Source organism: Ranitomeya variabilis, chromosome 1 (genome assembly GCF_051348905.1).
Source record: "Ranitomeya variabilis isolate aRanVar5 chromosome 1, aRanVar5.hap1, whole genome shotgun sequence".
Lineage (NCBI taxonomy): Eukaryota > Metazoa > Chordata > Amphibia > Anura > Dendrobatidae > Ranitomeya > Ranitomeya variabilis.
Window position 1 is genome coordinate 886,543,973 of NC_135232.1, and position 16,564 is coordinate 886,560,536.

Consider the following 16,564-nt stretch of genomic DNA (forward strand, 5'->3'; position numbering starts at 1 on the left):
GCATTGACCCTGCCCTTGATGAAACACAGTGGACCAACACCAGCAGCTGACATGGCACCCCACACCATCACTGACTGTGGGTACTTGACACTGGACTTCAGGCATTTTGGCATTTCCTTCTCCCCAGTCTTCCTCCAGACTCTGGCACCTTGATTTCCGAATGACATGCAAAATTTGCTTTCATCAGAAAAAAGTACTTGGGACCACTTAGCAACAGTCCAGTGCTGCTTCTCTGTAGCCCAGGTCAGGCGCTTCTGCCGCTGTTTATGGTTCAAAAGTGGCTTTACCTGGGGAATGCGGCACCTGTAGCCCATTTCCTGCACACGCCTGTGCACGGTGGCTCTGGATGTTTCCACACCAGGTCTGGAATCGGTCCTTCTCCACAATCTTCCTCAGGGTCCGGTCACCTCTTCTCGTTGTACAGCGTTTTCTGCCACATTGTTTCCTTCCAACAGACTTACCATTGAGGTGCCTTGATACAGCACTCTGGGAACAGCCTATTTGTTGAGAAATTTATTTCTGGGTCTTACCCTCTTGCTTGAGGGTGTCAATGATGGCCTTCTTGACATCTGTCAGGTCGCTAGTCTTACCCATGATGGGGGTTTTGAGTAATGAACCAGGCAGGGAGTTTTTAAAAGCCTCAGGTATCTTTTGCATGTGTTTAGAGTTAATTAGTTGATTCAGAAGATTAGGGTAATAGGTCGTTTAGAGAACCTTTTCTTGATATGCTAATTTATTGAGACAGGTTTTTTGGGTTATCAGGAGTTGTATGCCAAAATCATCAGTATTAAAACAATAAAAGACCTGACAAATTTCAGTTGGTGGATAATGAATCTATAATATATGAAAGTTTAATTGTAATCATTACATTATGGTAAATAATGAAATTTAAAGGGAACCTGTCACCACGTTTTTGGAAGATGGGATAAAAATAGCGTTAAATAGGGGCAGAGGTGGGCGTTACATTAGTGTGTTTGTTATGCGTTTATTACCCACCTAAGTTGCCGAAATACCTTTGCAAAGTCTCCGTTTTCGCCTGTCAATCAGGCTGGTCTGGTCAAAAGGGCGTCTTGTCTTCCCCCAGATTTTGCGTAGTTTTCCGTTGGTGGCGTAGTGGTGTGCGCATGCCCAAAGTCCTGAATCCTCTGCCAGGGGATTTAAAAGAGCGCGCTGTTCGTTTTCATTGGTGATCGGTGGGCGCGGCCATCTTCCTTTGGCCGCGCGTGCGCAGAAGCGGCGCTCTGCTGGCCGCGGCTTCAGGAAAATGGCCGCGGGATGCCGCGCGTGCGCAGATGGATATCGCGGCGGCCATTTTCCTGAAGCCGCGGCCAGCAGAGCGCCGCTTCTGCGCACACGCGGCCAAAGGAAGATGGCCGCGCCCACCGATCACCAATGAAAACGAACAGCGCGCTCTTTTAAATCCCCTGGCAGAGGATTCGGGACCTTGGGCATGCGCACACCACTACGCCACCAACGGAAAACTACGCAAAATCTGGGGGAAAACAACGCCCTTTTGACCAGACCAGCCTGATTGACAGGCGAAAACGGAGACTTTGCAAAGGTATTTCGGCAACTTAGGTGGGTAATAAACGCATAACAAACACACTAATGTAATGCCCACCTCTGCCCCTATTTAACGCTATTTTTATCCCATCTTCCAAAAACGTGGTGACAGGTTCCCTTTAACACTATATGCTAATTTTTTGAGAAGGACCTGTACATACATACACACATACACACATTCACACATTCAGCTTTATATATTAGATTGGAGTTGTAGAAATGGCTTTGTTTATTCATTTGCAGCCATTTCCATGGCCCTGCCGCACCTGGATGGGGCAAAGATGGGAATATTCCTTGATGCATCGCCCCTTTGCTATGTTCTTGCCACGTGGGTAAACCCTGTCTCATCAGCCATCTAGCAGATGAAAATGACAGAGATGCAACTACCGGTATCCTCTGCCAAGTCTCCACACGACTGTTGTGTCAGGAACACACCGAAAATCTAGCAGAGACGAACAATCATGTTGATGCTCAGGAAAGCAAAAATCCCCAGAGACTACTAAGATTTCTTCTAGTGAAAAAAAGAAATTCTTCTCTGCTCCAGTTACATATTGAAAATATCTCTTGTTGTTTTGGTAACATTTGCCATCACAGCTTCTACCGGGCTTCTTCCAGGTTCTGCAGTGTCTCCCATCCTGGTGTCTGCTGCTGCTTTATCTTTGTGCAATTCCGCTTGGACAACATAATGCTACAGAGTCTGTTCAGGTGGCGAAGAGTACTTGTGTTGCTATCTCTGTGCCCTTCAGGGCTTGTTTAACCTTGAGGACCCCTTTCTATATGTCCTACAAAGGCCTGTGGGTGTAATGAAGGGAATAGACGTAGGCAGAGGAAGAGCAGAGGGATGCGTACAACACTCGCTCAGGTAGGCCCGGTTGCTTCATATATTCATCTGAATGACGGGGTGTAATATTACATTTTTCTTGAAGCAGCCAAAAAGTAAAACTAGCCACATCTTTCTCAGGTAAAATCAGTTTATCGCAGTGCTCATAGTAAATAGGTTGTCCGTGATAAAACACATTTATCTGTACCATTTTTAATGAAGACCCATAATCCGCCAGCTTGCAGTATAAGCCATATATTGGCCTACCTCCTCTAGCCCCTTTACCCCCAAGGGTGGTTTGCACGTTAATGAGCAGGCCAATTTTCACAATTCTGACCACTGTTCCTTTATGAGGTTATAACTCTGGAACGCTTCAACGGATCCCGGTGATTCTGACATTATTTTCTCATGACATATTGTACTTCATGATAGTGGTAAAATTTCTTTGATATTGCCTGTGTTTATTTGTGAAAAAAATGTAAATTTGGTGAAAATTTTAAAAATTTCGCAATTTTCCAACTTTGAATTTTTATGCAATTAAATCACAGAGATATGTCACAAAAAATACTTACTAAGTAATATTTCCCACATGTCTACTTTACATCAGCACAATTTTGGAACCAAATTTTTTTTTGTTAGTGAGTTATAAGGGTTAAAAGTTGACCAGCAATTTCTCATTTTTACAACACTATTTTTTTTTAGGGACCACATCTCATTTGAAGTCATTTTGAGGGGTATATATGATAGAAAATAACCCAGTGTGACACCATTCTAAAAACTGCACCCCTCAAGGTGCTCAAAACCACATTCAAGAAGTTTATTAACCCTTCAGGTGTTTCACAGGAAGTTTTGGAATGTTTAAATAAAAATGAACATTTAACTTTTTTTCACAAAAAATTTACTTCAGCTCCAATTTGTTTTATTTTACAAGGGTCACAGGAGAAAATGGACCCCAAAAGTTGTTGTACAATTTGTCCTGAGTACGCCGATACCCCATATGTGGGGGTAAACAACTGTTTGGGCGCATGGCAGAGCTCGGAAGTGAAGGAGCGCCATTTGACTTTTCAATGCAAAATTGACTGGAATTGAGATGGGACGCCATTTTGCGTTTGGAGAGCCCCTGATGTGCCTAAACATTGAAACCCCCCCACAAGTGACACCATTTTGGAAAGTAGACCCCCTAAGGAACTTATCTAGATGTGTGGTGAGCACTTTGACCCATTAAGTGATTCACAGAAGTTTATAATGCAGAGCCGTAAAAATAAAAAATCATATTTTTTCACAAAAATGATCTTTTGGCCCCCAATTTTTTATTTTCTCAAGGGTAAGAGAAGAAATTGGACACCAAAAGTTGTTGTCCAATTTGTCCTGAGTACGCTGATACCCCATATGTTGGGGGGAACCACCGTTTGAGCGCATGGCAGAGCTCGGAAGGGAAGGAGCGTCATTTGGAATGCAGACTTAGATGGATTGGTCTGCAGGCGTCACATTGCGTTTGCAGAGCCCCTAATGTACCTAAACAGTAGAAACCCCCCCACAAGTGACCCCATATTGGAAACTAGACCCCCCAAGGAACTTATCTAGATGTGTTGTGAGAACTTTGAACCCCCAAGTGCTTCACTACAGTTTATAACGCAGAGCCGTGAAAATAAAAAAACTTTTTTTTTCCAAAAAAATTATATTTTAGCCCCCAGTTTTGTATTTTCCCAAGGGTAACAGGAGAAATTGGACCCCAAAAGTTGTTTTCCAATGTGTCCTGAGTACGCTGATACCCCATATGTTGGGGTAAGCCCCTGTTTGGGCGCACGGGAGAGCTCGGAAGGGAAGGAGCACTGTTTAACTTTTTCAACGCAGAATTGGCTGGAATTGAGATCGGACGCCATGTCGCGTTTGGAGAGCCTCTGATGTGCCTAAACAGTGGAACCCCCCAATTATAACTGAAACCCTAATCCAAACACATCCCTAACCCTAATCACAATGGTAACCCTAACCCTGACACACCCCTAACCCTAATCCCAACCGTATTCCCAACCGTAAATGTAATCCAAACCCTAACCCTAAATTTAGCCCCAACCCTAACCCTAACTTTAGCCCCACCCCTAACCTGTAGCCTTAACCCTAGCCCCAACCCTTGCCCTAACCTTAGCCCTAACCCTAATGGGAAAATAGAAATAAATACATTTTTTTTAATTTTTTAATTTTTCGCTAACTAAGGGGGTGATGAAGGGGGGTTTGATTTACTTTTATAGCGGGTTTTTTAGCGGATTTTTATGATTGGCAGCCGTCACACACTGAAAGACGCTTTTTATTGCAAAAAATATTTTTTGCGTTACCACATTTTGAGAGCTATAATTTTTCCATATTTTGGTCCACAGAGTCATGTGAGGTCTTGTTTTTTGCGGGACGAGTTGACGTTTTTATTGGTAACATTTCGGGCACGTAACATTTTTTGATCGCTTTTTATTCCGATTTTTGTGGGGCAGAATGACCAAAAACCAGCTATTCATTAATTTCTTTTGGGGGAGGCGTTTATACCGTACCGCATTTGGTAAAATTGATAAAGCAGTTTTATTCTTCGGGTCAGTACGATTACAGCGATACCTCATTTATATCATTTTTTTATGTTTTGGCGCTTTTATACGATAAAAACTATTCTATAGAGAAAATAATTATTTTTGCATCGCTTTATTCTGAGGACTATAACTTTTTATTTTTTCTTTGATGATGCTGTATGGCGGCTCGTTTTTTGTGGGACAAGATGACGTTTTCAGCGGTACCATGGTTATTTATATCTGTCTTTTTGATTGCGTGTTATTCCACTTTTTGTTTGGCGGTATGATAATAAAGCGTTGTTTTTTGCCTCGTTTTTTTTTTGCGGTGTTCACTGAAGGGGTTAACCAGTGGGACAGTTTTATAGGTCAGGTCGGTACGGACGCGGCGATACTACACTATGTTCCAAATTATTATGCAAATGATATTTTTCTAGGATTTTCTTAAATGGTCGGTGCAAATGACAATCGGTCTAATAAAAGTCATCACCTGTTAGAGTATACATAGAATTTTATTGAAGAAACCTCCCAATGATAACAGTATAATCTCCAAAATGAACAAAAACTCTAAATGCACTGTTCCAAATTATTAGGCACAGTAGAATTTCTAAACATTTGATGTTTTAAAGAACTGAAAATGCTCATTTGTGGAATTTGCAGCATTAGGAGGTCACATTCACTGAGCAAAAAGCTATTTAACTCCAAAACATCCTAACAGGCCAAGTTACATGGTAACATAGGAACCCTTATATGATATCACCTTCACAATTCTTGCATCCATTGAACTTGTGAGTTTTTGGAGAGTTTCTGCTTGTATTTCTTTGCATGAAGTCAGAATAGCCTCCCAGAGCTGCTGTTTTGATGTGAACTGCCTCCCACCCTCATAGATCTTTTGCTTGATGATACTCCAAAGCTTCTCTATAGGGTTGAGGACAGGGGAAGATGGTGGCCACGCCATGAGTTTATCTCCTTTTATGCCCATAGCAGCCAATGACTCGGAGGTATTCTTTGGAGCATGACATGGTGCATTGTCATGCATGAAGATGATTTTGCTCCAGAAGGCATGTTTATGCTTTCTACACCATGGAAGAAAGTTGTCAGCCAGAAACTCTATATACTTTGCAGAGGTCATTTTCACACCTTTAGGAACCTTAAACGGCCCTACCAGCTGTTTCCTCATGATTCCGGCCCAAAGCATGACTCCTTCACCTCCTTGATGACGTTGCAGCCTTGTTGGGACATGGTGGCCATCCACCACTCATCAGTAAATAAGACTGTTTGAAAATTAGTCTTCATGTATGTCTGGGCTCACTGCAACCATTTCTGCTTGTGAACACTGTTTAGAGGTGGCCAAATAGCAGGTTTATGCACCACAGCAAGCCTTTGAAGGATCCTACACCTGGAGGTTCGAAGGACTCAAGAGGCACCAGCAGCTTCAAATAACCGTTTGCTGCTTTGTAATGGTATTTTGGCAGTTGCTCTCTTAATCCAATGAATTTGTCTTGCAGAAACCTTCCTTATTATGCCTTTATCTGCATGAACTCTGTCTGTGCTCTGTTTCAGTCACAAATCTCTTCATAGTATGATGATCATTCTTAAGTTTTAGTGAAATATCTAATGTTTTCATACCTTGTCCAAGGTATTGCACTATTTAACGCTTTTCAGCAGCAGAGAGATCCTTTTTATTTCCCATATTGCTTGAAACCTGTGGCCTGCTTAATAATGTGGAACATCATTTTTAAGTAGTTTTCCTTTAATTAGAATCACCTGGAAAACTAATTATCACATGTGTTTAAGATTGATTTCAGTGATCCATTGAGCCCTGAGACACAATACCATCCACGACTTTATTTGAAAAACAAAACAAATCCATATTCCGACAACTTCCAGTATAGGCCATATATTGGCCTACCTCCTGTAGTAAGCGCCTGGACACAGTTCTTTCCGTTTCAGCCATGGAGCCCCACATTCCGACAGCTTGCAGTATAAGCCATTCCAAAGACATACTGATAGGGAATTTACAGTCATGGCCAAAAGTATTCACACCCCTGCAACTCTGTCAGATAATACTCAGGTTCTTCCTGAAAATGATTGCGAACACAAATTCTTGGTATTATTATCTTCATTTAATTTGTCTTAAATGAAAAAACACAAAAAGCATTGTCCTAAAGCCAAATTGGATGTAACTCCACACCAAACATAAAAAAGGGGGTGGACAAAAGTATTGGCACCATTCGAAAAATCATGTGATGCTTCTCTAATTTGTTTAATTAACAGCACCTGCAACTTACCTGTGGCACCTAACAGGTGTTGGCAATAACTAAATCACACTTGCAGCCAGTTGACATAGATTAAAGTTGACTCAACCTCTGTCCTGTGTCCTTGTGTGTACCACATTGAGCATGGAGAAAAGAAAGAAGACCAAAGAACTGTCTGAGGACTTGAGAAACCAAATTGTGAGGAAGCATGAGTAATCTCAAGGCTACAAGTCCATCTCCAAAGACCTGAATATTCCTGTGTCTACCCTGCGCAGTGTCATCAAGAAGTTTAAAGCCCATGGCATTGTGGCTAACCTCCCTAGATGTGGACGGAAAAGAAAAATTGACAAGAGATTTAAACGCAAGAGTGTGCGGATGTTGGATAAAGAACCTCGACTAACATCCAAACAAGTTCAAGCTGCCCTGCATTCCGAGGGTACAACAGTGTCAACCCTTGCTATCCGTCGGCGTCTGAATGAAAAGGGACTCTATGGTAGGAGACCCAGGAAGACCCCACTTCTTACCCCGAGACATAAAAAAGCCAGGCTGGAGTTTGCCAAAACTTACCTGAAAAAGCCTAAAACGTTTTGGAAGAATGTTCTCTGGTCAGATGAGACAAAAGTAGAGCTTTTTGGGCAAAGGCATCAACATAGAGTTTACAGGAGAAAAAAAGAGGCATTCAAAGAAAAGAACACGGTCCCTACAGTCAAACATGGCGGAAGTTCCCTGATGTTTTGGGGTTGCTTTGCTGCCTCTGGCACTGGACTGCTTGACCGTGTGCATGGCATTATGAAGTCTGAAGACTACCAACAAATTTTGCAGCATAATGTAGGGCCCAGTGTGAGAAAGCTGGGTCTCCCTCAGAGGTCATGGGTCTTCCAGCAGGACAATGACCCAAAACACACTTCAAAAAACACTAGAAAATGGTTTGAGAGAAAGCACGGGAGACTTCTAAGGTGGCCAGCAATGAGTCCAGACCTGAATCCCATAGAACACCTGTGGAGAGATCTAAAATGGCAGTTTGGAGAAGGCACCCTTCAAATATCAGGGACCTGGAGCAGTTTGCCATAGAAGAATGGTCTAAAATTCCAGCAGAGCATTGTAAGAAACTCATTGATGGTTACCGGAAGCGGTTGGTCGCAGTTATTTTGGCTAAAGGTTATGCAACCAAGTATTAGGCTGAGGGTGCCAATACTTTTGTCTGGCCCATTTTTGGAGTTTTGTGTGAAATGATCAATGTTATTCTTTTTGCTTCATTCTCTTTTGTGTTTTTTCATTTAAGACAAATTAAATGAAGATAATAATACCACAGAATTTGTGTTTGCAATCATTTTCAGGAAGAAACTGAGTATTATCTGACAGAATTGCAGGGGTGTCAATACTTTTGGCCATGACTGTAGATTGTGAGCCCCTCGGGGACAGCGATGATAATGTGTGCAAACTGTAAAGAGCTGCAGAATATGTTAGCGCTATATAAAACTAAAGATTATTATTACTTCCTGTAGTAAGCACCTGGACACAGCTCTTTCCATTTCAGCCATGGAGACCCATATTTCAACTGCTTGCAGTGTAGGCCATATAGTGGCCTACCTCCTGTGGTAAGAGCCTGGACACAGTTCTTTCCGTCTAAGCCATGAATGGCTGAAACGGGAAAAAATGATTTGCCTGTTTCTACATTTTGTGTCTGAAGTGTCATCAAGAGCCTCTGTTGTAAACTCCATTGTTAATTTTTTTGTGATGACAGTCATATCTGTGTAACCCAGCAGACCACATTGAGAGTTAGTGGGTCAATTGCATGGGTGTTCAGTAATATGTGGGGTTTCCAGTTATAAATGGAAAGGACATCAAATGGTTAACATCTTGCAGTGTGAAATGCGTGGGATATATATATTTTTTTCTTAATTGGCCAGTCCTAAATTTTGTTAGATCCACTCTTTCCATGGCTACAATAGACTTGAATGGAGCACACCGTGGACAGCTAATCCGTCTTCTCTAGAGGGAAGCTTTCAGCCAGAATCGCTGAACAGGGTCACAAAATCCCTGTTCTCCTGACAAGAGTGTAGTCACTATTCCATACTTACCCTTCCTAATATATTCTTGGTTACTGAGTTCTGGAGGAGGAGGACCATGGTCATGGGAAAGATGAGGGATTTGTTTTTGTGTCCTTCGGTGGTCACATACAGATTCCTTCCGGACTGATTCATTGTATCTAGCTTGACCCTGCTCTGGTTTTCTGATTGATTACTTCTGGCTGCTTTTCATCTATACTTATTTTTATAAATGATCTTGCTGCTTTGCCAAGCGGTAATTATCTGTCAGCTAGTAGATCCTGCAGCTGGTTGTACATTGCACAGTGAGGCGTATTTATAGTATAGGAAGGGTATGATATAGACATTTGCGCTCCCACCAAGGTTTCGGTCGTCACAGGACATTAGAATAGGAAGGAATTTTATTTATAATGAAAGATACAATTAAAAAGGGATAGATAAAAGATAAAAGAAATACGAGAGACAATACCATAATGATAGCTGTTTGTTTTGCCCTCCATGAGGGGTTGTCCAGGCTTTGGGCCCTAGTCTGCAGGCATTCTCTGTGACTGCAGACCTGTGGATCCTCACAGCACACAGTGCGGGGATTCTCTGGTACCGGCGCAACGTGACCATTACAATATTTGCATACATGCGGTCACATGCCGTCTAGTGCACGTCTACTCAGAATGTGGCTAGAAGTATGCAAATCGCATACTTGCAGTCACATGACCGCCCCCATCCCAGCAGCGGATAATCCCTGTATGGTCAGACACAGCCATTACACAGTACACAGCAGGGCACATTTATAAGATTATCTCAGCACCGGAACATTTTCTTTAACCCCTTTCTACCATTGGACGTACTATTCCGTCCATGTGACCTGGGCCCTAATTCCCATGTACGGAATAGTACGTCCAACGCGATCAGCGGGGGGAGCGCGGCCGGGTGTCAGCTGATTATCACAGCTGACATCCAGCACTATGTTTCGGCGGCATAGGGGAGCATCGCGCATGGAGTGGCCTCCCTGTGTGCTTCCCTGAGACCCTCAGAACAACGCGATGTGATCGCCTTGTTCTGATCATCTCCTCTGTTCTCCTCCCTGCAGGCCCCTGGATCCAAGATGGCCGCAGGGGTCCTTCCGAGTCCTGCAGGGAGGTGGCTTGTCAGTGCCTGCTGAGAGCAGGCGCCGACAAGCCTCCTGTACTGTCTGTCAGATCGATGATCTGACCAACGCTCTACAAAGTGTTAGATCAGCGATCTGACAATATATAGTGATGTCCCACCCTGGGACAATGTAAAAAAAGTTTAAAAAAAAATTAAAAAAATTACACTGTGTAAAAATATTTTTAAAAAATTCCTAAATAAAGAAAAATAAATAAATATTGTTCCAATAAATAAATTTCTTTATGTAAGTAAAAAAAAAACAATAAAAGTACAGATATTTAGTATCGCCACGTCCGTAACGACCCGACCTATAAAACTGTCCCACTAGTTAACCCCTTCAGTGAACACCGAAAAAAAAAAAAAAGGAGGCAAAAAACAATGCTTTATTATCATACCGCTAAACAAAAAGTGGAATAACACGCGATCAAAAAGACAGATATAAATAAACATGCTACCGATGAAAATGTCATCTTGTCCCGCAACAAAAAATAAGTTATAACCCTCAGAATAAAGCGATGCAAAAATATTTTTTTTATATAAAATAGTTTGTATTGTATAAAAGCGGCAAAACATAAAAAAATATAAATGAGGTATTGCTGTAATCATACTGACCCGAAGAATGAAACTGCTTTATCAATTTTACCAAAGGCTGAACAGTATAAACGTCCCCCCCAAAGAAATTCACGAATTGCTGGTTTTTGTTCATTCTGCCTAACAAAAATGGGAATAAGAAGCGATCAAAAAATGTCATGTGCCCGAAAATAGTGCCAATAAAAACATCAACTCGTCCCGCAAAAATCAAGACCTCACATGACTCTGTGGACCAAAATATGGAAAAAATATAGCTCTCAAAATGTGGTGATGCAAAAACTATTTTTTGTAATAAAAAGAGTCTTTTAGTGTGACAGCTGCCAAAAAACAAAAAACCGCTATAAATAGTAAATCAAACCCCCCTTTATCACCCCCTTAGTTAGGGAAAATAATAAAATTAAAAAAGTGTTTATTTCCATTTTCCCAATAGGTTTAGGGTTGTGGCTAAAGTTAGGCTTACGGTTAGGGCTAAAGTTAGGGTTAGGGTTGGGGCTAAAGTTAGGGTTGGGGCTAGAGTTGGGGTTAGGGTTTGGATTACGTTTACGGTTGGATTAGGAGTGTGGTTATGGTTAGAGTTGAGATTAGGGTTAGGGGTGTATTGGGATCAGGGTTAGGGGTGTGTTCGGGTTAGGGGTTTGGTTAGGGTTATGGTTAGGCTAGGTTCACATTGTGTTAGGGCAATCCGTTTAGCGCTAGCGGATTGCGCTAACGCAATGTATTTTTAGGGGTCGCGCTAACGTCCCCGCTCTCGCAGATCCCCGATCTGCGAGAGGGGGGGACGGACCTCGGGCACGCCGCGGACGCTGCAAGCAGCGTCCGAGGCGCGCCACAAAAGAACGGCACATCGCTAGCGCGAGCCGAAAAAGGCACGCAGTAGCGATGCGCTTCAGGCTGAAACAACATTGCTGTCAATGGGTGCGCTAACGGACCCATTGAACGGCGTTAATTGCGACATTTTCGCCGTGCAACGCTGTCTGTTAGCGATCACCCACTAACGCAATGTGAACCTAGCCTTAGGGTTGGGAATAGGGTTAGGGGTGTGTTGGGGTTAGGGGTGTGGGTAGGGTTGGGATTAGGGTTAGGGGTGTGTTGGGTTAGGGTTGGAGTTAGAATTGGGGAGTTTCCACTGTTTAGGCACATCAGGGGCTCTGCAAACACAACATGATGTCCAATCTCAATTCCATTCAATTCTACATTGAAAAAGTAAAACAGTGCTCCTTCCGTTCCGAGCTCTGCTGTGCGCCCAAACAGAGGTTTACCCCCACATATGGGGTATCAGCGTACTTTGGACAACTTTTGCCGACCAATTTCTCCTGTTACCCTTGGGAAAATAAAAATTTGGGGGCTAAAAAAATCATTTTTGTGGGAAAAAAATTATTTTTTATTTTCACAGCTCTGAGTAATAAACTTTAGTGAATCTCTTGGGGGTTCAAAGTTCTCACAACACATCTAGAAAAGTTCCTTGGGGGGTCTAGTTTCCAATATGGGGTCACTTGTGGGGGGTTTCTACTGTCTAGGTACATCAGGGGCTCTGCAAACGCAACGTGACGCCCGCAGACCATTCCATCAAAGTCTGCATTCCAAAAAACGCCACTTTTTCCCTTCCGAGCCCCGACGTGTGCCCAAATAGTGGTTTACCCCCACATATGGAGTATCAGCGTTCTCAGGACAAATTGGACAACAACTTTTGGGGCGCAATTTTTCCCGATACTCCTGGGAATATACAAAATTGGGGGGGGATTCCACTGTTTAGGCACATCAGGGGCTCTCCAAACGCGACATTGGCGTCTGATCTCAATTCCAGCCAATTCTGCTTTGAAAAAGTCAAACATTGCTCCTTCCCTTCCAAGCTCTACCATGCGCCCAAACAGTGGTTTACCCCCCACATATGGGGTATCCGCGTACTCAGGGCAAATTGCACAACTTTTGGGGTCCAATTTCTCCTGTTACCCGTGGGAAAATAAAAAATTGGGGGCGAAATGATCATTTTTGTGGAAAAAAAAATATGATTTTTAATTTTTACGGCTCTACATTTATGAACTTCTGTGAAGCACTTGGGGGTTCAAAGTGCTCGCCACACATCTAGATAAGTTCCTTAGGGGGTCTACTTTCCAAAATGGTGTCACTTGTGTGGGGTTTCCACTGTTTAGGTCCATTAGAGGCTCTCCAAACGCAACATGGCATCCTATCTGAATTCCAGCCAATTTTGCATTGAAAAGTCAAATGGCGCTCCTTCCCTTCCGAGCTCTGCCGTGTGTCCAAACAGTGGTTTACCCCCACATATGGGGTATCGGCGTACTCAGGACAAACAACAACTTTTGGGGTCCAATTTCTCCTGTTACCCTTGGTAAAATAAAACAAATTGGATCTGAAGTAATTTTTTTGTGAAAAAAGTTAAATGTTCATTTTTTTTAAACATTCCAAATATTCCTTTCAAGCACCTGAAGGGTTAATAAACTTCTTGAATGTGGTTTTGAGCACCTTGAGGGGTGCAGTTTTTAGAATGGTGTCACTTTTTGGTATTTTCTATCATATAGACCCCTCAAAGCGACTACAAATGTGATGTGGTCCCTTAAAAAAGTGGTGTTGTAAAAATGAGAAATTGCTGGTCAACTTTTAACCCTTATAACTTCCTAACAAAAAAAAAACTTGGTTCCAAAATTGCGAAATTTTTGCCAAATTTCCATTTTTTCACAAATAAACGCAAGTAATATCAAATAAATTTTACCACTATCATGAAGTACAATATGTCATGAGAAAACTGTCAGAATCACCAGGATCCATTGAAGCGTTCCAGGGTTACAACCTCATAAAGGGACAGTGGTCAGAATTGTAAAAATTGTCCCGGTCATTAACGTGCAAACCACCCTTGGGGGTTAAGGGGTTAAACCTATCCAATTGTGGAAATTAGTATTATACCGAGATCTGTTGATTAAGATGAGCTTTTGTTCGTGGCACAACCCCTTTAAGTCAAAATTCTGGTTCCCAGCGCATTCCCAAACCAAAATAATTTTAATATTACAAAGAATCATGTTTGCATGAACAATTTCCAGTTTTCTAGTATCATCTTTATGCCCAAAAGCTCAACAGACTGTTCTCTTACTAATAATCAAGTCCGCATTTGTCCTTCACTGTTTTCAAAACATAAAATGTGTAATGCAGTGTACACATTTATATACAAATTGTGGTATGGAGACTGGCCGTATGTGTCACAGAGATGGCTGCTTCCTGCGTTTAGTGCACCTGGGTCTGGGTTGCGGGTAGCTATGAGAGATGGGAGGATCTGGCTACCCACACACCTTACCTCTGGGTGAGGGTGCTCACTGTACCCCTTTTCCATGCAGGACCTGCAGGTGTTTGAGGACCAGCAGTGATGTCACGATCACGTGACCAGCCCATGTGATACATACCTCACCTGTGCGTGTGGCTACAACTTACATAATGGAGGTGTGTTTGGCACATGGCAGTGTTTGTGAGTCTGTCAGTGTGGCCAGATTTCCACGTGTCCAGGCTGGACACTACAGAGTGGTCTGTGTGCAGAGAGAGAGAAGCCTTCCTGTGTGCGGGGCTCCAGACCCTCCCATCTCTCATAGCTACCCGCAACCCGGACCAAGGTGTACTAAGTGACATCTTAGTGTTTATGTGCACTAAAGACAAAATACTCCTGGTTGCATTGCAGGGAGCAGCCATCTCTGCGACACTTACCTCCCATTAACTACACGGCCAGTCGCCATACCACAAAATAAAATCATAACTTATTAATTAAGGTAAGCAATATTGGCAACTTAGAGGTTATGACAGCTATATTGATTATTTCTTCATCAGTTAAGTGTGGTAGTGAATCGCTTAATTAGAAATATCCTTTTCATACTTACATTATATAGGACTGTGTCTTTTCTTAAAGAGTACCCGTCACTTGCTCAAAAAAGTGAAACGCTGAGCTCCCCTGATTCTGTCTCTTTTTTCCATTTTGCGCTGCGTCGCTCTATTGCAGTTATTTACTTCTTTTTTTTAACCTTTGGAGCACAGTATGTGAAATCTCTGGACATTCCTTCAGAGTGTTCTCTGGGGGCGTTTACATTCTCACATTTTTCCAGATGCTGCAAATCACAGCTCAGAAGTGTCTGAGACTGCTAGGTAAGCTGACTAGTTGTGATTGACAGCGCCTGGTAGAGATTCGTGAAACTGTGCAACCCCAGGGAAAACTCTAAATAAACACCCAGTTGGTCTGCAAGCAGAGATTTCACATATTGCCAAAAGCAATGAATACTTATTCAATGGTGCAATATATGCAAAAAAGATTTTTTTAAAAACTAGAATCAGGGAAGTTCAGGGATTTTTACAAGGTGTTTAACGCAACTTTTTTAAGCAACTGACGTCCTCTTCAAAGGACATTTCCACTTGTGGATGTGGTTATTCACTCACTTTCATTGTACATTTGAGACCATAATTCCTCTTACACGTACCGATACAAGGGGTTGGAAGGATCTCTGTAATGATATTTTGGGAAGTATCATGATCCACCAATACGTGGGGCACCTGTAACTTCCTAATTTGAAGCTTCTGCTGTAAAATGATACAGGTATTTAGAATGGACTTGATACCTGAGGTTCTTCTGTTCACAGCTGAATGTTCAGTATGGTTTTATTCTAGAATCTAGACCAGATAATTACATATACTGTACACGAGCACTCTCCATTATAGTCTGAGGTATACAACACAATTGCACGTTACCCAGTTTCAACCCCTTGATTCAATAGTCTGACTTACTATTTTACTGTCTGCTTCGGACATAAGCAGTGAGGTCACCTGGGACTTCTCAGGTGGTGAATTACTGCTGCCAGCTGTGTTCTCTCAAGTAACATGGAAGCTGGTACGCACTACCCTAATTGCAAGGTAAGCAGGTGCCAGATAAGATTTGGCTTCCAATCATTTATAATGTTGCTTTGATTGGATTCTGCCCTATAAATAATGGTGCAGAACGTAAGATGATTTATCATTGGTGTTCCAAGTCCACTCATTTATAATTATATAAAACTGTGAAAAATAAGAATAAAGGAATAGTGTATGCCAACTGACAAGCCTGCCTCACGATGTCTAATGGTGTTTTTAATGTATATCCTAGGTAAAATGTCCAGTGACCGTGCACTAAGGAAAGAGCAGCAGCTGAATAATCTCTTATCTATTGTCACTAATATGGCAAAACCAGGAGACACAGTCGTGGACTTCTGCAGTGGAGGGGTAATGTATCCCTTTCTACTAGATATGTTTGTTTTTCTATTTCTTAAGTTTTCATTATATTAGCCAGTTAAAGAGGACCTTTCATCAAATTTTTCATGTTGAACTGAACACACAATTTAAGAGTGTCTGCAGAATATAGCATGTTGTTGTTGTTGTATTTTATTTTATTTTTTCTCTATTTCGCCACTACATTACTGAGATATTAGCAATCAAAGGATTTGGCACCTAATGAGTTCATTTTTGTTAAGTCCAGGTGGTTGTTTTCAGATATGTTTATCAGAGGGCGTGCACTTCTTACCCCTGTGTGGTTCTGACAAATCATAAGAGGGCAGCAACACAGCAGAAAAA

At 42.1% G+C, this 16,564-nt stretch overlaps 1 protein-coding gene across 3 annotated transcripts in view; it reads left to right on the forward strand.

Annotated features, from left to right (window-relative positions):
• The window catches only part of GSTCD (glutathione S-transferase C-terminal domain containing), a 211,484-nt gene that overhangs the window by 150,107 nt on the left and 44,813 nt on the right, over positions 1-16,564 (forward strand). For all 3 annotated transcript variants that reach the window (XM_077278271.1, XM_077278251.1, XM_077278261.1), the window contains exon 6: positions 16,101-16,216. In XM_077278271.1, the coding sequence (XP_077134386.1) occupies positions 16,101-16,216 (116 nt within the window). The remainder of the gene's footprint in view (positions 1-16,100; positions 16,217-16,564) is intronic.